This window comes from Mastomys coucha, unplaced genomic scaffold, assembly GCF_008632895.1.
Source record: "Mastomys coucha isolate ucsf_1 unplaced genomic scaffold, UCSF_Mcou_1 pScaffold7, whole genome shotgun sequence".
NCBI lineage: Eukaryota > Metazoa > Chordata > Mammalia > Rodentia > Muridae > Mastomys > Mastomys coucha.
In genome coordinates, this window is record NW_022196913.1 from 68,903,645 (window position 1) to 68,923,900 (window position 20,256).

Genomic DNA, 20,256 nt, shown 5'->3' on the forward strand with positions numbered 1-20,256 from the left:
CAAAGACAGAGAGACAGAGAGAGAGAGAGAGTGAGAGAGAGAGAGAGAGAGAGAGAGAGAGAGAGAGAAAGGAAGGAGAGGAAGAGGGAGTGGGAGGGAGGGAAGAAGAGGGGAGAGGGAGAGGGAGATTTCTATAAGCCAGACAGGTATTTCAGGAACTCCACTAGAGGAAACATAATTGTCAAGGTCAGAAAGATTGCTGGAAGAAAAAAATGAACACAGGGAGCTGTGCATAGGCCTCTCTGAGGTTGTCCTTCCCCTCCTCCAACGTATTTTTCTGTCTGTTGCTTAGATTAAGATAATTTCTACAAGTTTGCAGGTTCTTTATTTGGTCTGTTTCATTCTACTATTAAGTTCATCCACTAAGTAAAATTTCTTAGGCAGAAATAGTGGTGCACATGTATAATCCTACTACCCTGGAGTGGAGGCAGGAGGATTAGGAGTTCAAGACCATCAGAATGAGTTTGAGTGAAGAAAGCCATGGGAAGGCTTTGTCTACAGACCTCACACACACACACACACACAAAACACACCAACAAACAAACAAAACAGAAGAAGCTCTCTAAGCAGAGAGGAAGTGGCTAAAGCTTTGTGAGACATGTTGAGAAAGAAAAGCACTAGTGAGTCCCAGGCATCCATTCTCCAGGCCAGTTAGTTCCACGTGTCAACCTGAGTAGATCGTGGTACCCAGGCATATGGCAAACATTAATAATCCCATGTGTTTCTGTGAAGTGTGTATGTGTTTCTTTTATTATTGCCTTTTGGTTTCTATTTGTTGGTCTTTTGAAAGAGGATCTCAGGTGGCCCAGGATGAACTCAAAGCTGCTATGGAGCTGAAAGCAACTTCTGCATCTTCTTCCCAAGTGTGGGTGGGAATTACAGGTGAGCACTGCCACATTACTCATTTAATGTATATTTTAGTTAGGAATAACAGATTCAGAAGATTTAAAGTTAAGTATTTGCCCTCCATAATGTGGGGGAAACCTCACCCCCCCCCCAGATCTGCAGCCTTCCATTCTACCCTGCAGATCTTGAATACACCAGCTTCTAGAATAATGTGAACCAATTTCTTTTTAAAAAGATCTCTCCCACCAGGCGGTGGTGGTGCATGCCTTTAATCCCAGCACTTGGGAGGCAGAGGCAGGCAGATTTCTGAGTTCGAGGCCAGCCTGGTCTACAGAGTGAGTTCCAGGACAGCCAGGGCTACACAGAGAAACCCTGTCTCGAAAAAACAAAAACAAAACAAAACAAACAAACAAAAAAAAACAAAAATAAAAAATAAATAAAAAGATCTCTCCCCAAATACACATATTCTGTTGTTGCTCTCTCCTCTACTCTTTCTTTCTCCCCTCCTTCCTTCTCTGTAATTTGTTTGGTTTGTCTAGAGAACCCTAGCAAAGACTCCAGTGCATACACACACACACACACACACACACACACACACACACACACAGAGAGAGAGAGAGAGAGAGAGAGAGAGAAAGACAGAGATGGAGACAGAGAAACAGAGAATGTATGTGAATATCTGAAATATTCTTAAATATTCCAAAAATATCTGAAAAGGAAACACAATTTTAAATTGTATTTCTTTTATGTGTATGGATATTTGGCCTATGTTAGTTTCTGTGCATCATGTGCACACATTGCCTTTGGAGGCCAGAAGGGGGATGCCTGATCCCCTTGAACTAGAGTGATAGCTGTTCACTGAGCCACCATGTAGGTACTGGGAGCCAAACTCAGATCCTTGGCAAGAGCAGCAAGCACTCATAATGAGCAAACCATCTTTCCAGCCCCAGGAAACACAATTTAAACATTCAATGCAAATAGAAGGTAAACTTGGAAAGTCTTCTCTACACGTCATTCTGCCTGTCTCCTCGCTCCGTTTAGCCTGTGCAGAAGCCCAGGTCAGAATGCTACCATCTCCCATTAGTTGACATGGATTCAGTCAGTGATGGTCAGAGGTCAGAATATCTGGTCGGTTCTCAGCTGTGGAGTCCAGATCTCCCCACACTGAACTCCTTTCTCTGAAGCAGCCGTTAGACGGAGAGAAAAATGGACTCTCTGGAAGGAAGAAAAGCCTGCATGAGCTCAGAAAAAAGAATTAACTTTTTTTTTGTTTTTGTTTTTTGTTTTTTGTTTTTCGAGACAGGGTTTCTCTGTGTAGCCCTGGCTGTCCTGGAACTCACTCTGTAGACCAGGCTGGCCTCGAACTCAGAAATCCACTTGCCTCTGCCTCCCAAGTGCTGGGATTAAAGGTGTGCACCACCACCGCCCGGTAAGAATTAACTTTTATATAAGACACAAAGAAAGATGAAAAGGTTTGTACAGAAAAGAAAGCAAGAATTAGTCAAGGACAGAACAGAACGTCAGCACAGGAGGCTCACAGAGCTCCCTGGTGCTGGCAGTGACTCGGAAGCCCAGGGGTGACGTATCACTTCATCTGCCAGATGACGGCAGCAGATCCAGTCAGGGCGAGCACTGACTTCCCCATCCAGCCCCCAGCCCCTGACTCCTGACCCTTGCTTTATACGATGGTAAAAGAATGAACAGCTCAGGCAGCATTGACTTGGGATCTCTAAGTCAGTCAGGTTAGCATAGATCTGAGGTATCTGAATGAATCCAGGTAGCTCAGCAACACACAGAGCTCAGAGGGAAGGCCATAGATGGTGAGTTATATGGACCTTTGCAGAACTCTGGTCTGAAGTAGGAAATCAATGTACAAAATGCGTCCGTTTTCTGTCACTGTGACAGAGTACCTGAGCCTTTTAAACAACTTAAAAGGCTTCAAGGTTCACTTTGGCCCAAGGTTACAGGAGTCCCAAGCAGTGGCCAAGGACCCCTTTGTTATAGACCTGTGGGGAGCAAACTTAGGGGAAAGCTACTCACTTTAGGGCAGCTGGGAGTTACAGACACATCTCAAAAGCCCCATTCCCTTCTAGGTCTACCCAAGGTTCTATGACCTCCCAGTAGCACCACTGGATATAAATGTGTCTTTAGGGGGAATCAAGCTCCAAGTCATAGCAGTGAGAGAGATATTATTCTGAGTAAACGTTTTTTATTATAGTTACTGTATATACATGAGTGTGGTGTGATGTGGTTTGGTATGGGGGTGGGGGTAGGGAGAGGTGTGTGTGTGTGTGTGTGTGTGTGTGTGTGTGTGTGTAAAATGGCATGGGGTGTGTGATGGAGGTAGGGAGGAGTGTGTATATCTATGTGCATGTATGGTGTAGTGCGGGATGTGCATGTATGTCTGTGTGGGTATATGTTTGATGTGTTGTGAGTATGTGGGGGGTGTCTTGGTGTGTGGAGTAGTATGGGGTGTGTATGTGTATCTATGCAGGTGTGTGTTTGGTGTGTTATGGATGTGTATGCATGTGGTATGGGATAGTGTGGGATGGGGTGGAGTGTGTATGTGTATGATAGGGTGTATGTATGTGTGTGTGTTGTGGGTGTGGTGGTGTGGTGTGTGTGTACAGTGTGAGGTGGTATGGGGATGTTAATATATATTAATAACACAGGCCTTCATTTGAGAGAATATTACATGGTCTCTTAAAGATAATACTTTGGAGCCGGGCAGTGGTGGCACACACCTTTAATCCCAGCACTTGGGAGGCAGAGGCAGGTAGATCTCTGAGTTTGAGGCCAGCCTGGTCTACAGAGTAAGTTCCAGGACAGCCAGGGCTATACAGAGAAACCCTGTCTCGAGGAAAAAAAAAAAAGATAATAGTTTGGGGGGGCTGGACAGATGGCTCAGTGAGTAGTGCCACTTGCCACCAAGTTTGATGACCTGAGTTCAATCTGCAGAACCACTGTGATGGAGGAGAAAATGGACTCTGCAGTTGTCCTTTGACCTCTACATGCATACCACGGTACGTACACATAGACAGACAGACAGACAGATACACACACACACACACACACACACACACAAATAAATATATATGAAAAACATAAATAAAACTAAAGACAATATTTTTGATATAAGAATATGCTAACAACTAAGTATAACTTTTTAAAAAGCAATGATGTGTATAACATGAGATTTGAAAGGAATTTGGGGAACGTTGGCAAGTTCTGAATATCTGTCTCCCTTGTTTAGGAGACTGGCTCCTCTCACTAAAGTTTTATAGTATTCTTTATCAAGACTCATACACTGTTTTCTGTGTGCACATGTGATATGTGTGAGAGTGTTTAAATGCACATGGGATCACATGTGTGTGCAGGCTAGCCTAGCACACATGTGGCTGCAAGTGCATGTGGAGACCTGAAGTTTCTTTGTTAATCATTCTCCAATCTGCCAGGCAATTGTGACGCATGCCTTTAGTCTCAGCACTTGGAGGCAGATGCAGGTGGATTTCTAAGTTCAAAGCCAACCTGGTTCCAGGACACCCAGGGCTATACAGAGAAACCCTGTCCCGAAAAACAAACAAACAAAAATAACAAAAAATAAAAAATCATTCTCCAATTTATTGACTGCAGCAACAACTCTTGCTGAACCTAGACCTCATTGACTGTCTAGTCTAGTTAATCAGTTTGCCTGGGGGAATCCCTACTCTGCCTCCCTAGTGTTTTTGAAACAAAGCTATACTTGATATATCTAATCTACATAAATAATTTTTGAATTAGTATGTTTCCTATTAGTATAGAATAAATAAAAGGAATTTATTTATTTACTTACTTATTTTGAGACAAGGCCTCACTATGTAGCCCTGGGTCTTCTGGGACTCACTATGTAGATCAGACTGGCCTTGAACTCCCAGAAATCCTCCTACCTCTGCCTCCCAAGTGCTGGGATTAAGGTGTACACCACCATGCCAGGCTGGGTTTACATTTTTAAAGGTACATTTAAATATCTAGACACTATGGTACAACTACAACCAGAAAACACCAAATGCCCCATAAATCCCTAAAGCCTAAATGGAGGCATTGGCACCTTTACATGTCATTAGTTTGTTGGCTGGCTAGATTGTTCTAGACAGCATCCAGAGGCTAGAGAGATGGCTCAGTGGTTATAAGCACTTGCTGCCTTTCCAGAAGACCAGAGTTTGGTCCCTAACACCACATTGGTGGCTCACAGCCACCTGTAACACCAGCTCAAAGGGATCTGATGCCCTCTTCTGGGCACATAAGCAGCACACACACATAAACACATATAAATTAAACCTTTTTTTAAGTGTCTAAGGGATGAGATTATGATTTTTTTTTTTAGTCTACTCTCATACTAAAGATATTTTACTTCTTAAATGAATGTCTATAACCTTTGTACACAGGAAAGTATTGGGTGGGGTGGATGTTTATGTCAGGGGAGGGATCGTTGCCTGGAGGGTAGCTTCAAAGCTAGGCTGGTAGAACTCACCTGTAGTCTCAGCTACTTAGAAAGCTAAGGCAGGAGATCCATTTGAGGCCAGCCCATGAAACATGGCAAGACTTGGCCTCCATAATCCACACCACAAAAAGCAACCACCTCACCTCAAATGAATAGGCTTTCCCGATGCCATCGCCTGCTCCAGTGATAACTGAAAGAAACAGTGACAACCTTGTACCGGCTCTTGTACATCTCCATCTAGAATACTCAATACCACAAAGCCACATTGCTCCATCCCAACGTTTCCAGCCTTTGGTAACCTGGATAGAACACTGGAGTGAAAGGTTTTTCTGTGATGTCTTTGGGGTGGGGGTGGGAGTGGGTTGGAGGGATTTGTGAGTCTAGAAAACACACTATGAAATGCAGCCAAGCACTAAACCAATGAGTATTTTATCCAGGCTTCTTAAAGCTTGGGACAGTGTAAGCTTAGCACCTCAAGGGCAAGCACGTACCCCGTTATTGCCTTATTCTTTCTCAGTGCTCACCCTAAGAACACCTCAGGGTTCCTTCTGAGAAGTGAAGTCTGGTCCCTCCCCTCCACCACCCCAAAGGTCAGCAGCCCTTGATGCCTGTGAAAGATAGGAACCCAGCAGAGAGGACACAGGAATGTGGGAGGGAGGAGATGCCGAGACCTGAGGACCTTGGATAGTTAACCCCCAATCCCACTATCTACGAGTACCTAACAATCTCATAGGCCTTCAAGCCCTTCATTTACAAAACTGGAGACGGATGACCACAATTACAAGTTCACAATTCACCACAAATATACCTACCTGCAGCTGACCTTGGCACCAAGCGTTAAAGGGCACAGATTTTTTGTTTTGTTGTTGTTGTTGTTTTAGGACACATTTTTTAAAATGTTCATTAAAAACCCATTATTTTTTTAATCAAAAAGAAATTAACAAAAGATTCAAGTTTATTGAGCATGAATATCAGTATACTTTCTTTGGGTACTTTCCAGCCTTGTTCCTGGAGTTTCTTGTCCTCTATTTGAAATCTATTCCTCCCCTGGTTTGTCTGTGCCTGAAGACATCACATATATGCTCATAATAATGTTATCCATTCTTAACTCTCACACAAGCTAAGATTACACTTTTTACTTTGAAGCCACAGAGTTTCTGACTACATTTTAACTGCTCTTTTTGGAGTGCTCTTAGAAGGGCTAAGTGGGCAGTGGCTGTGCAAAGTTCTGGTTGCACAGCCACATGGGCATTTGATTGTTCCCGGTAGGGTATTCCGATCCCAGAACACACAAGCTCAGTGGCTTAGTAAGTTTAATAAAGGCAGCAAACACATGTGTCAATACCATCTACTGATGTACACATATGTACATGTGTGCACATACAGTGGAAGTGTAGGGAGCATCCGTTAGAAAGCCATGGGTTCATACTAAGCAATTCTCATATGGTCATTAAAAATAAATCCATGAAAAAGTTGACAAAGTTGTCAAGTTTAGTGAATAGAGGCACAGAATGCATATAAAAAATGAACATTTAGATTTCAATTTTTTTGAAACTCCCTTTAATAAAATGTAAGTATACCAGCCAAGAGTTTAGAAATCTGGAAATCTGTAGATGAGAACTCAGTATTTCTGCCTAATTCATTACTGGTATTATCAGGAAAACTCTAAAAAGAAATAAATCTAGCAAAGTAACAGATACATGAGTGAAACCTGAGGGGTAATCCCTCTCCCCATCTCCTGATCCATACCTGGATTCTTCAGATAGTTCTAATTCCACACATGCTGTCTAGCCATACCATTTCATGTTGTGTGAAGTCACAGAGACATTCTGAGACATAAGAATAAGAAAATAAGATTCAGAGAATCCTCTTACCTGCCCATTGTCCCATTGATCGCAGGAAAGACCTTGGAAAAGCCTTGCAGAACCTCAGAAAAAGATACTGGGAGAACCTCATGCACTTCACCAGGCAAATGAGGCACACAAATAGCCCCACAGACATGAAGAGCTTCTCCATGGCCTCCCCTGCAGCTGTCTTGCTGGAGATGCTGCTGGGACCTGGCCCTTGCCCCCTGTGTAACTCCCAGGGCAGGCGGCCTGGGAGCCTGCCAGATCTCCTTTCAGGAGGCTCTGGGTAGGTTCCATGTATCCGGGAGCATTTAGATTAGAGTAACTCCTTTATGTAACCTTGTGATTCACAGGCATTTGAATCAAGTATTCTTAATAATATCTTTACAGCATGGTTAGACTTTTGTGGCTGTGGAGGTGCTGGGTAAAGGAGACAGTAGACTTGAAGAAAAGTGAAGCCCAGAGAGAGGAAACGTAGCACTCTGGGATACTCAGGTCTGGAGTCTCCAAAAAGACTTGGTCTTATGACTTGATCTCCAAAGGAGGTCTCAGCATTAAAAGCCTGATGCCCAGAATGGTGGGGATGTGGGAGGTGATGGAGCCAGTGGGAAGTCCTGCAGTCCCGAGGGAAGGCAGTGTTCAGAGGAAAACACTGGCCACTTGGAAAGAGTCTTTTCTTACTAATGTCAAAAGTTATATCATAAAGTCTCACCAGCATGACGGACCAAACAAGGACAACACCAGTAGGCATTGCCAAAGTAGACCTGGGATAGTCCACTAGGCCTCAACCCTACACAAGCAACTAACAAGTACTAACTACAAGCAACGAACAAGTACTCTTTCCCAGGGAAGAGCACACCAACTGATTATCTAATACCAAATGGTCATCCCTGAAAACATACAATCCAAAAACATTATACAGACTAAGCAGGTTATATTTAGAAATATATGTATACATATATATATATATATATATACACACACACACACACACACACACACACACACACACACACACACACACACACACAAAGTAACAATGCAATAACAATTAATGAAAAAAGAGGCCATGAATTTGATAGAGAACAGGAGGAACATATGAGGGGGTGTGGGTGGATTTCCTCCATGGTTGCTGGGCCAAAATTTTGAGATTAATGTCACCATTGCAAATATCTGAGCTAATCATTTTCATAAATTGATTATCAGCTGTTAAATACTAAACTGCATATGATACTCCTAGACAAGAAGTAGAAAAGACATTGAAGTAACCAACATAGTAGCCATCAACTCTATATATGGTTATATTTAAATTTAATATAACTTAATTTAAAATTTAGCTCCTTAACTGTACCAGCTATTTCTGGTACTATTCCTGATTTACATATATGTCCACGTAGGAAGCTGTACTAGAAACTCAAAGTTTTCAAGGAACTTACTGTTGCCAAAATGGTGACCCAAGAACTCATTACCACCAAAAGTCAAGCAAAAAGGATAAACTCACTTTTAGATCATACTTTCCTGGGTTAGACATGTAGCTCTGTTGGTGGAGTATTTACCTAGCATGCACAAAAATCTATGTTTGATCCTCTGCACTGCATAAACCAGGCATGGGGCACACGGCTGTAATCACAGCATGAAGAAAATGAACGTAGGAAGACCAGAAGTTCAAGGTTCTCACTGGCTGCATTGTGAATTCAAGGACAGCCTGGGCTACTTGAGACTGTCTGGGGGAAGAAAAAGAAAGCAAAGAAGGAACAAGATGCGAGAACATACTCAGGGCCTTATTGTGACCACTGATTAGTAGGCCGAATGGACATCCTTTCTTGCCTCTGGTTTAGAAAAAAATCCTTTCTGCTTTTCCCCATTTGGTATAATATTCACTACTGGTTTTTCACCGTCAGGTGTCATCGTGTGGAGGTCTGATCCTGCTGCTCCTAATTATGGTTTTTAGCCATGAAGGATGTTGAATTTTGTCAAAAGCATTTCTATATTCATTGAGATGATCATGCAATTCGTCTCCATTCCACTACTATGCTGTATTACATTAATCCATTGTACCCACTGACTTCTCTCAGCACCCCTGGAGTGAGAGCCCCTTGCTCCTGGGATTTTATCATCTTAATCTGTCACTTGCTGAGGATTTTTGCATCTGTGTTCAGCAGATGTCTGTAACGTGCTCTTGTGTGGTATCACCACCCAGTTTTGGCATCTGAGTAGAGCTAGCTTCTTGCCATGAGTTTAGAAGCATTCCTTCCCTTCCAGTTTTGTGGGACGGTGTGTATTTATTTTTTTTTAAAGGATTTGTTTATTTTATGTATATGAGTACACACTGTAGCTGTACATATAGTTGTGAGCCTTCATCTAGTTGTTGGGAGTTGACTTTAGGACCTCTGCTCGCTCCAGTCGGCCCAATCACTCTGGTAGACCCACTCGCTCAGTCCCTGCTCCCTCAGGCCCAAAGACTTATTTATTATTATAAATAAGTACACTGTAGCTGTCTTTAGACGCACCAGAAGAGGGCGTCAGATCTCACTACGGGTGCTGAGCCTTTCTCCAGCCCAGTGTGCATTTAGAGATACTGTTCAGTTCAGCACTAAGTCCACCTAGTACTTTGATGTTCTTTATCAGGAGACTATTACTCCTCCAGTCTCATCGCTCACTATCATTTTTGAGTTGCTTATACTCTCTTGGTTCGACCCTGTAGATGATATAGCATGTGTCTAAAATTTTGTTCACTTTTTTCTAGGTTTTATAATTCATCAGAATATAAAATCTCAATAATCCTCTGGGTTTTAGTGATATCTATTTTTTGTCTAATTTTAAATTGTAGGGTCTCCTCTCTTTTGCTTAGAGTTTGCCAATTTTATCTGTTCAAAGAACTGATTTGCTGATATTCCGTGTCATTCTTCTAGCCTCTGGAACAGCTGGGATTAGAGGTGTCCGTACCACACAAAGCTCCTGGTTTTTGCTGCAAGCGTTCTGTGTCTTTTGGTATAAAATGCCCCGTTGAGCTCCAGTTTCCAGGTGACTGCCCCACTTTATGATTGTGCTATGCTTGTTGGCTTGAATCATTTAATTTCTGACCGAGACCAATTTGTTCAGACATTAAAAGACCTCTTCTTGGAGCTGGAGAGATGGCTCAGCAGTTAAGAGCACTGACTGTTCTTCCAAAGGTCCTGAGTTCAGTTCCCAGCAACCACATGGTGGCTCACAAACATCTATAATGAGATCTGATGCCCTCTTCTGGTGCGTCTGAAGACAGCTACAGTGTACTTACATATAAAAATAAATCAATCTTTGGGCTGGAGTGAGAGCAGGACCGGAGCAAGTAGAAGTCCTGAGTTCAATTCTTAGCAACCACATGGTGGCTCACAACCATCTGTACAGCTACAGTGTACTCAAATACATAAAATAAATAAATAAATCTTTAAAAAAAACACAAATAAACAAACAAACAAAAATGAGACCTTTTCTTCGCTGTATTTTCTCTGGTTCTCCTTGTAAAGCTAAAGGCCTATGACCTGGCTTGTTGTTCTAAATAAAAATAAGCACAACTTTCAAGAGTGTCCCTGAGTGTTTCTTTCAAATTGTTTCAAGCAGTGTCAGTTCCTTTGAAGAGCTCTTTGGAATTTGTCCTGGGTAGTTTTACATCACCTTGACATAAGCTAAAGACATCTGAGAGGAGGGAGCCTCCATCAAGAAAATGTCTTCAAACGACCAGGCTGCAGGCAGGCTCGTAAGGCATTTTCTTAATTAGTTATTGATGGGGGAGGACCCAGCCCATTGTAGGTGGGGCCACCCCTAAGTTGGTGGTCTACAAGAAAGGTTCTACAAGAAAGCAGGTTGAGCAAGCCTTGGGGAGCAAGCCAGTAAGCAGCATTCCTCCATGGCCTGTACATCAGCTCCTGCCTCCAGGTTCCTGTCCTTTCTGTGTTCTTATCCTGGCTTCCTTTGATGCTGAACAGTGATGTGGAAGTGTAAGCTAAATAATCCCTTTCTTCCCCAAATGCCTTTGGCCATAATGTTTCATCACAGCAATAGAAACCTTTACTAAGACAGGACTCTTTTCTTTTTATGGACATCTGAAATATTTGAAATGACACAACTCACACGAACGGTGTATTAGCTACTTCTCTGGTACTGTGATAAAATTCCCCGACAAAAGGAAATCAAGAGAAGAAAGGATTTGTTCTGGCTTACAGTTCCAAAGGGGATACGGTTCGTCATGGCAGGGAAAACGTAAGGGCAGGAGTGTGAGACTAAACTGATCACACTCTATTTACACATTGGGTGAGAACTGGAGAAAGAAACAGAGAAGTAGGGCCAGGCTGGGAGTCCTTAAAGCCCCTTCATTCCCAGACTGTTCACGAGCCGACCTCTGTCCCAGCAGATTTACTCTTAAATAAAGAACAAGGGTTACACATAAGTAAGAAGTCCTGGTTAAGTAATGGTCCTGCCTATCCTTGACCCATCATTGTCTGGGCTCTAGTCTATCCTACAAGGTGGTCTAACTAGTGTGTGAGCCCACCACTCTGTCCAGCGCTCAGAATAATGTCTCAGAGAGTTTGCCCAGGGCTAGTTGGTTCTCATCTTATATATGCTTGAAATCTCTTCCTGGGAGACAAATTCCTTGGTGGCTGGTGCCCGGCTTCAGCTTTTTCCTTCCCCAACCTGTGATTCCCAGGGAAATCCCGATTCGCTGGGGACCACTCTTTCAATATAATCTGATAACCAAATGAAGGAGCCCAAGTGTCTGTGGAACTAATGTTGAGGTCAGAGGACAGCTTTCAGAATCCAGTTTGCTCCTTCCACCACAGATTCTGAGGATCAAACTCAGTTCATCGGATTTGTAGAGCAAGTATCTTCACCCAAAGCTAAGAACGTGCTTCCTGGAAGTGTCCATAGGTCAGTCCAATAGAGGCAATTCCTCAACTGAAGTTGCCCTTAGTTACTACCACCTCATGCACCCAACACCCCTCTCCCTACCATAATTCAGAACCCTGATTGGAGAGTCCATTTGCTATGCACCTTTCTAGAGTGAAAAGGACTACTTACTGTCCACCCAGATACAAAAGCTGCTCTTAGGGTGCCCTCTGCTGGTCAAATGTAGAAGAGGAAGAGAAGTCTTCGAGAGAAGGAAAAACAACTTTGAAAGACAGCCAAAACTGTTTTTCACTTCTCTGAGTGAGTGATTTCTGGTCTCAGGATTTCAGAAGAGATACTAAAGCTTGTTCTAACAATAGTTTGTTTGGAAGCCCCCAATGTCACATGCTAGACTCTTAAAAAGTAAAGAGTGTTTGTTTATTCAGTTGGAAGAGTGCCCAACTAACAGACATGAGACCTAGATTTGATGGTCACATAAGACAGGCATAGCAGCACATAGCTAATCCAGAGCTTGAGTGGTGGAACCAGGAGGATCATAAATTCAATCATCTTTGACAGGAGACCTTGTCTCAAAAACAAACAAAATACTCTAGAATGTAGTAGTAATGAAAGAGGCAACATTATTAAGAAATGAAGAGTCAGGCCTGGTGGTACATGCCTTTAATCTCAGTATTCGGAAGTTTGAGGCAAACAGATCTCTGTGAGTTTGAGGCCATCCTGGTCTACATAGGGAGTTTCAAGCCAGCCAGGACTAGATAGGGAGACTCTCTCTCAAAGAAAGAAAGAAAGAAAGAAAGAAAGAAAGAAAAAGAGAGAGAGAGAGAAAGGAAGGAAGGAAGAAGAGAAAGATGGAGGGAGGTTAGAGAGATGGCTCGGTAGTTAAGAGTACATATTGGGGCTGGAGAGATGGCTCAGAGATTAAGAGGTCCTGAGTTCAATTCCCAGCAAACATATGGTGGCTCACAACCATCTATAACGGGGGTCCAATACCCTCTTCTGGTGTGTCTGAAGACAGCAACAGTGTGCTCACATACATGAAATAAATAAATCTAAAAGAAAAAAAAAAGTACATACTGCTCTTGTAGAGGACCCAAGTTTGATTCTCAGCACCCATGTCAGGTGGCTCACTGCTGTCTGTATGAGACTGACACCTCTGACCTTCCCAGGCAGCTGTATCCGTATGCACGTAACTACATACACACACCTGAAGAAGAGAAGGAAAAAGGAGAAGAGAAAGAGGAGGGAGAGGGAGAGATGGTAGTGAGAGAGCGGAGAGAGGAAGGAGATGGGGAAAGGGAGGGGGAGAAGAAAATAAATAAACAAACAAACAAACAAATAAATAAATGGACTAGGTATTTCTCTAAAGCATATATACAATAGCCCTGGAGAGATGCCCATGGTAAAATGCTTGCCACACAAGAATGAAGAACCTGGATCTGTAATCTCATCACTAGGTGTGCAAAGACAGGAAGATCCTAATGGTTCATTGGCCAGCTATCTAGCCAAAATGGGGAGCTTCAGGCTTAAAACAGACAAAGGAAAATGACTGACAAAGACACCAGAAATCAAGCTGTGGTATCTACATGCAGACACATGAACATGTATGTGACAAAGATACCCAAATGGTCAATGAGCACATGAGGAAAAATTCATGAATTAGGGAAATATAGGTCTAAGCCAAAACTCTATAAAAAGATGGTTACTAATAAAAAAAAAAAATTTAAATGTATGTTGTGAAAGATGAGGTGACAGTAGCTATGAAAAAAGTACAATGTATCAGGTCCTCAATAAATTAAAACTAGAGCTGGGAATGTTGACACACACTTTTAATCCCAAGACACAGAAGGTAGAGGCAGGCAGATCTCAGAGTTCAAGGCCAACCTGGTCTTTACAGTGAGTTCCAGGACAGCCAGGGCTACACAGAGAAACCCTATCTTGAAAAATGAATAAGATCAGAATTCTACCACTATGTATAAATCCAAAATAATTGAAAGCAGGGTATTCTACTTTTTGAGACAGGGTGTTGCTAGGCAGCCCAGGCTGGCCTTGAACTCACCACAGCCCACACTGGCCTCAACCTCCCGAGTGCTGTGATTGAGTTCAGTGTTGAAGTTATATGTGTACTTCTATATTTACAGTGGCATCATCCACAAAAGCCTGGAGATAGAAACATCCCTAGGATCCATCATCAGGTGTGCAAATAAGGGAAACAGGATATTGTGACCATTAACGTTGTCAGCTTGGCAAGATCTAGAATCAACTGGGAGACCATGCCTGTGAGGGACCATATAGATTAACTTAACTGAGATGGGAAGACACACTCTGAATATGGTACCAGATTTTGTAAAAAAGGAAAAAGCAAGCCATACACCTCCATCCATCGCTCTCTGCTGCATGGCTATGGACACATGACCATCTCCTCAGAGTGGACTGTACCCTAGACCTGTAAGCCAAAACAAAGCTCTTCACCACTAAGTTGCTTTTATCAGGGTGTTTTATCATACCAATAGATCCAGACTACACAGTGAGACTGTCATTGGCCTGACAAGAGGGCAGTGGGAAGAGGCACTTGAGCCAAGTTCAATCCCTAGACCCTACAGAAAAGTGAAAGAACTTGAAAGCTAAAACTCCATAGAGTTGTCTTCTAACTGTCACAGTCATGGTGCCATGGTGTATTTTCTCTCTCTCTCTCTCTCTCTCTCTCTCTCTCACACACACACACACACACACACACACACACACACTTGTACTTGTATCATGTGGCTGGGAACATCTTCCTTCAGTTGCTGCTCCCTCTGGCTCTGCTTCTCTAGGCCCAGCTGTTGTTGGCAGGGCTGAGGAGACAACTCTGTAAGTACTTGTCACGTACATCTAACTTTCAAAATCCCTGAACAAACCTGGAGGGAGCTGGGCAGAACAAGACAGACGAGCCACTTGTATTAGCTACTTCTCTGTTGCTGTGATAAACACAAACAAAGAATAAAAACCATGGCCAGGTCAATTTATAGAGTTTATTCAGGCCTACAGTTCCGGAGAGGTCAGTGTGGCAGAAATCTGGGCATCAGGCAGCAGACATGGTGGCAGTACCATCTGAGAGCTCGTCAAACCACAAACAGGAAGCTCAGAGAGCAAACCTCAAAGCCCACCCCAGTAACACACTTTCTCCAGCAAGGCCACCCAACCAGGACCACGCATTCAAATGTCTAAGACTGTGGAGATAAACTGATGACTTTTTGATTTTGGCCAAGTTTTTTCAACACTTGTCCTTAAAAGGGTATCTTATTGTTCCTACAAGGTGCAGTAGTGTGCATGTACACATGTATGTATGTATGTGTTAGCATGTGCACACACGTGTGTGCATGCATGTGTACAGTAATGTGCATGTACACGTGTATGTATGTGTGGGCATGTGTGCACATGTGTGTTCATGTGAATGTGGAGACCAGTAATGTGCATGTACACGTGTATGTATGTATGTGTTAGCATGTGCACACACGTGTGTGCACGCATGTGTGCAGTAATGTGCATGTACACGTGTATGCATGTGTGCACATGTGTGTTCATGTGCATGTGGAGACCAGTAATGTGCATGTACACATGTATGTATGTGTGGTCATGTGCGCACATGTGTGCGTGCGCACATGTGAGTACATGTGTATGTGGAGACCAGAGAGGCTAGTGATAAGTGTCTTCCTCAGTCACTTTCCACCCTATGTTTTGAGACAGTGTCTCTCACTGAACTTGATGCTTACCATGTAAGGCTGACCAGAGTCTCAGGATGTGCCTGCCTCTGTTACCCAGGGCTGAAGTTACTGACATGCTCCATGCCTGGATTTCATATGAGTGCAAGAGATCAAACTTATTGCCTCCTGAGTACATCAGCTCTCTACCCACCTCAGCCCCAGGAACATTCTTAGACACTGAATAGCTGACTTTATATGTTCTACCAGACTGCAATACCACACCGTGCGGCATATATAGAAATGACTTTATTTCACTGTGATGACTTGGAAAAAAACATAGCTCAAATCAAAACTGACCAACTGTTACAAAGACAACGAGATGTTTCCCTGACAAAAAGTTTTCCCTCCTTTTCCTTGGCTGAGGCATTTAAAATTAAGGCCACAAGGCGGTGGTGGCACACGCCTTTAATCCCAGCACTTGGGAGGCAGAGGCAGGTGGATTTTCTGAGTTCGAGGCCAGCCTGGTCTACAGAGTGAGTTCCAGGACAGCCAGGGCTACACAGAGAAACCCTGTCTCAAAAAAACAAACAAACAAAAAAGGGCCACAATGCTGATAAGCATTGCCTTGAAGCATCTTCCTCAGCACATAGTGAGGGCCCCATGGCTGACTTGGAGCAAATTCGCTTAGTTGGGAAGGTTTTGTAGTGTGAGCTGTGGGTTCCTCATGGCTCATCGTGCAGTGACGTGTGAGGTAGCTTGCTTTGTATTTCGCAGGAAGTTCTTTTTGTGCTCTGACCAAACAGGTGACTGCCTTGTGTGTGAGGCCTCTGGGCTGCCCACTCCTGCTCTGGCTGCTTTTTCCAGCCTAGGCCTGCAACTCCATCTTCAGTCTAGTTCTTCAGATCCAGAGGGATGCTTTCTTCATCCACAGGTTGTTTAGGTTTCAACTGGCTGCTTAGTGTTAAAAAGGAGTATCTTAAACCACCTGCCATGCTGAAGAGAAATGGGGGGGGGGGGATCCCACAGGTACTGTTAATGCAATATAATATAATTCAGTCAGCTTGATTTGAACACAACTACTAAGATCTCTGGGGTTTTTTTCCTCACAGGTTGGCAGATTGAGAAATTTCTTCTCTGCACATGTTTGGAAACAGGAAAAGAAAGCGAGTGCTCAATTTTTATTAGATAAAGTAACATGTAATGATTCTACAAATAACACCCATGCCTAGAACACAAAAATGTGTTCAAAAGCACCAACAGCACCCCCAGGACACAGCCCTTCAAAAGGCTACAGGTAATGAGATCCTCATGACGAAAGGAAGATGTGTGAACTGAATTTAAACCTTAGCCCTGAGATCCTTTATGACACATGTCCCCAGAGACCATGTGAAAAATGAAGGCCACAGATACAGCAGACCCGGAGCAGCAGATGCAGCTTGGAGGCCGAGCGCTTGCTCGCCTGGCATGCACATGGCCCTGTTTTTATCCTGAGCGAGGCAAATAGGAAGACCGTTTCTCTTTGCTCTTTTGCTTATTATATACCGAGCAACCATGTTAAATCCCTTACTTGCTGTGAGTTCATTTAAAAAGTCTCACTTACCAAATATTTAACCCTATAAAGTTTAAGAGGGAGAAAATGTAGTCTCCACCAACCAACATCCCAATGTAGGCAACCGATACATTCTGCAAAGAGAGGGGGCTCATCACTGAAAGGTAAGGAACTTCAGGGGAAATGCAGATACGTGACACCTCAGGCCAGACGTTGGGTTACTTTACACAGAGGCTTGCATGGAATACCTAATTACATATAGTTTTATAAATAAAGTCAACTAAAATGTAGTTACCGAAAACTGCACTGTTCACCCTCCCCGAATTCCAGGCAAGAGGTGGGGGAGTACAGCTGTAATTTACTTGCTAGCTGCTCTCATTTTTTTTTTGGTTTTTTTTGTTTTTTGTTTTTTGTTTTTTGTTTTTTGAGACAGGGTTTCTCTGTGTAGCCCTGGCTGTCCTGGAACTCACTCTTGTAGACCAGGCTGGCCTCGAACTCAGAAATCCCCGTGCCTCTGCTCTCATCTTTCTATCCTCACTGGCGCAGGAAATTTTAATCCTATCACCCCCGACCTGAACAGGGCAGGCAGCTAAGTTCTAAGGAGAACTCTGTGCAAGCCATTTGAGGAAGCCACTGGGTGGAGCAGGGAAGGTTTGCTCACTCGCTTTAGGAGCTTATGTGACGAGAAAAACAGTGTGGACGAGAATTCAGACCACCACCACTCTCTGTTCAAGAGTTGTGTCCTCAGATGCACACAGGCATACACAAACACCTTTGCCCCAACCTACCAGTCCAAGTTCATTGCTTTATCATAGAGAAAAAGTACCAAAAACATTCAGAAGGGATTTGTCTTCTTAGTGGACAGGTTTTCCCAGCAAAACAAATCCCAGATAATGAAGTGATCACAGATATTTGATTTTTCTTTCCAGTTGTTACTTGTTTTTTCCTCACCTGCCTCCAATTTTAAAATAACAAACACAGGTGGGACACAAGGCTCCATCACTTACCTTGATCGCTCCAACCACCGCCGTGGTCAGAGCTGAGTTGTAATAACTGCAAAGAGCTGTGGAGTACATCAGAAGAAACCTGAGGGCAGGAGGACAGACAGCGTGAGCACTGGCCTGTTCTGGGTGTCTTGTTCTAGAACTCGGATCTAGACATTCGTCCTTGGGCTTCTTACGGGGAGGAGGGGGGTTCAGCTGTGCATAAGCCAAACCTCCTGCATTTCTCATGGTGTGTCCACAAAGGGAGGGGAAGAAAAGGATTTTTATCAGCAGATATTATCTCCACATCTTCATACGTGTAGGCAGCGTTATTTGGTCATATCTGGTTCCTGCTGCGGGCCGCCCTCCTCTCGGTTACTCCCTTTCTATTTTTACGAGGCTTCTGTTTTGTTGGGGAGTCTTTTGTCTTTGTTTTTGGTAACCTACTCCATTTTTTGTTTTACTTCGAGGTCTGTTTGTTTTGAGATTTGTTTGAGGGTGGATCTTTCAACATAGTCTTGGCTGGCCTGGAACTCATGCATAGACAAGACTGGCCTTGAATTCAGAGAAACACTTGCCAGTGCTTTCCAAGAGCTTGGATTATAGGCATGCACACACCACTAGGCCAACCAAGTGTCCTTGTTTTTGTAGAAATGTTACTAGTTTTGTAAATGAGGTATTAGGATTTAGACACTGAGCTTGGGCACTTCAGAAAAGTCTGTTTCTAGGACCCCCATGGTACTATTTGCCCTTCATTATCTCGGTACTGGGCTTACAGGACTGGAGGCAGGAGCGTTAAGGGGTAGCCTCGGCTGCATCAAGGCCAGCCTAGGTCACATGAGACCACCCAGGTCCCAAACACATATGTGTGCACGTGTGCCTTCAATTGTTCTAATTTTAATGAACTCAATTAATAATATTATCCAGGCATAAGCTTCTAAAGCTCAGCCCCATGTTCCTGTCACTGTGCAGCTCTGCCTGACCTTGGTGATCTGAGGAGCTGGCTCAGACCACCTAACCAGGAAGAGCTCAGGGTACCCAGCATACACCTGTAGAGCCGAGGACACCTCAAGCCAGGTTGCATCCTGTGGCTTCCAAACTTAAAGCTCAGCCTTCCACAAGGACAAGCATGGATACTCTTTTTTTATATCTGCTGAAAAATCCCAAACCCAGGTTCTAGTCAGGCCATGCTGAAAAACACCTTAGCCTGCCTGCAGATTCAGTAACTAGGACCCCAAGGTCTCAGTACCACCTGCCAGAATTATAGGAAAGCGGGACAGTTACTTGTCAGCTGTGCTAAGCTAGAGGAGGGGATCCTGGCTAACAAACTGGAGTTTCTGGAAATGAACCCTAACACAGGGTTTGAAGATAGAGAGGCTGAACTTCTCAATATGCCCACTAGATGTCCTCGGAGAGGGAGAATATAAAAATTATTTTTAAGTGGGGCTAAGCTAAGTGTTTGCTAGACAAGGCTGAGAACTAGTGTTTAGCTCTTGAGCACACATATTTAAAAAAAAAAAAAAAAAAAAGAGAGTAACTGGGACCAGCGGGACCCAGGCACACAGGAACTCTGCCAGTCCAGTGCTAGATGCCCTGAACAGACCTTGGGTGCAAACTCTGCAGCCAGTCCCACAACACCCAGAGGAAGATCCACTCCCAGGCACTCTAACATGCCCTGGATCAGAGGTGAGAAGGACACAACATCTGTCCCAACACTGGGAGCGGCTGGAACTTGCGGGACCCAGGCACACAGGAATTCCACCAGCCCAGTGGCACTGGTTCCTTCAGGTCTGTCTGGGCCGGTGCCCTGAACAAACCTTGGGTGCAGACTCCAAAGCCAGTCCCACAACACCCAGAGGACGCTCCACTCCCAGGTGCTCTAGTAAGCACAGGATCACAGGATCCCAGAATCACAGGACTCTGAGGAGTTCTGACACAACCAGGATCACAGGAAGGACAGGCTCTAGTCAGATTTAGCAAGGGC

General features: G+C 43.8%; 2 protein-coding genes across 4 annotated transcripts in view; both read right to left on the reverse strand.

The window, feature by feature from the left end:
- Positions 1–7,410, reverse strand: part of Hsd17b3 (hydroxysteroid 17-beta dehydrogenase 3) — a 29,475-nt gene extending 22,065 nt beyond the window's left edge. Inside the window, exons 1-2 of the mRNA XM_031358512.1 lie at positions 7,201–7,410; positions 5,470–5,516 (exon numbers count right to left, since the gene is read on the reverse strand). Coding sequence (XP_031214372.1) covers positions 5,470–5,516; positions 7,201–7,342 — 189 coding nt within the window. The 5' untranslated portion in view covers positions 7,343–7,410. The remainder of the gene's footprint in view (positions 1–5,469; positions 5,517–7,200) is intronic.
- Positions 7,411–16,026: 8,616 nt separating this feature from the next.
- Positions 16,027–20,256, reverse strand: part of Slc35d2 (solute carrier family 35 member D2) — a 35,351-nt gene continuing 31,121 nt past the window's right edge. The window contains exons 10-12 of one of the 3 annotated variants that reach the window (XM_031359215.1): positions 18,297–18,375; positions 17,341–17,423; positions 16,027–16,691 (exon numbers count right to left, since the gene is read on the reverse strand). In XM_031359215.1, the coding sequence (XP_031215075.1) occupies positions 16,631–16,691; positions 17,341–17,423; positions 18,297–18,375 (223 nt within the window). In that variant the 3' untranslated portion in view covers positions 16,027–16,630. Of the gene's footprint in view, positions 16,734–17,340; positions 17,424–18,296; positions 18,376–20,256 lie in introns of all 3 variants that reach the window. The other 2 variants (XM_031359214.1, XM_031359216.1) reach the window with 2 other exon arrangements.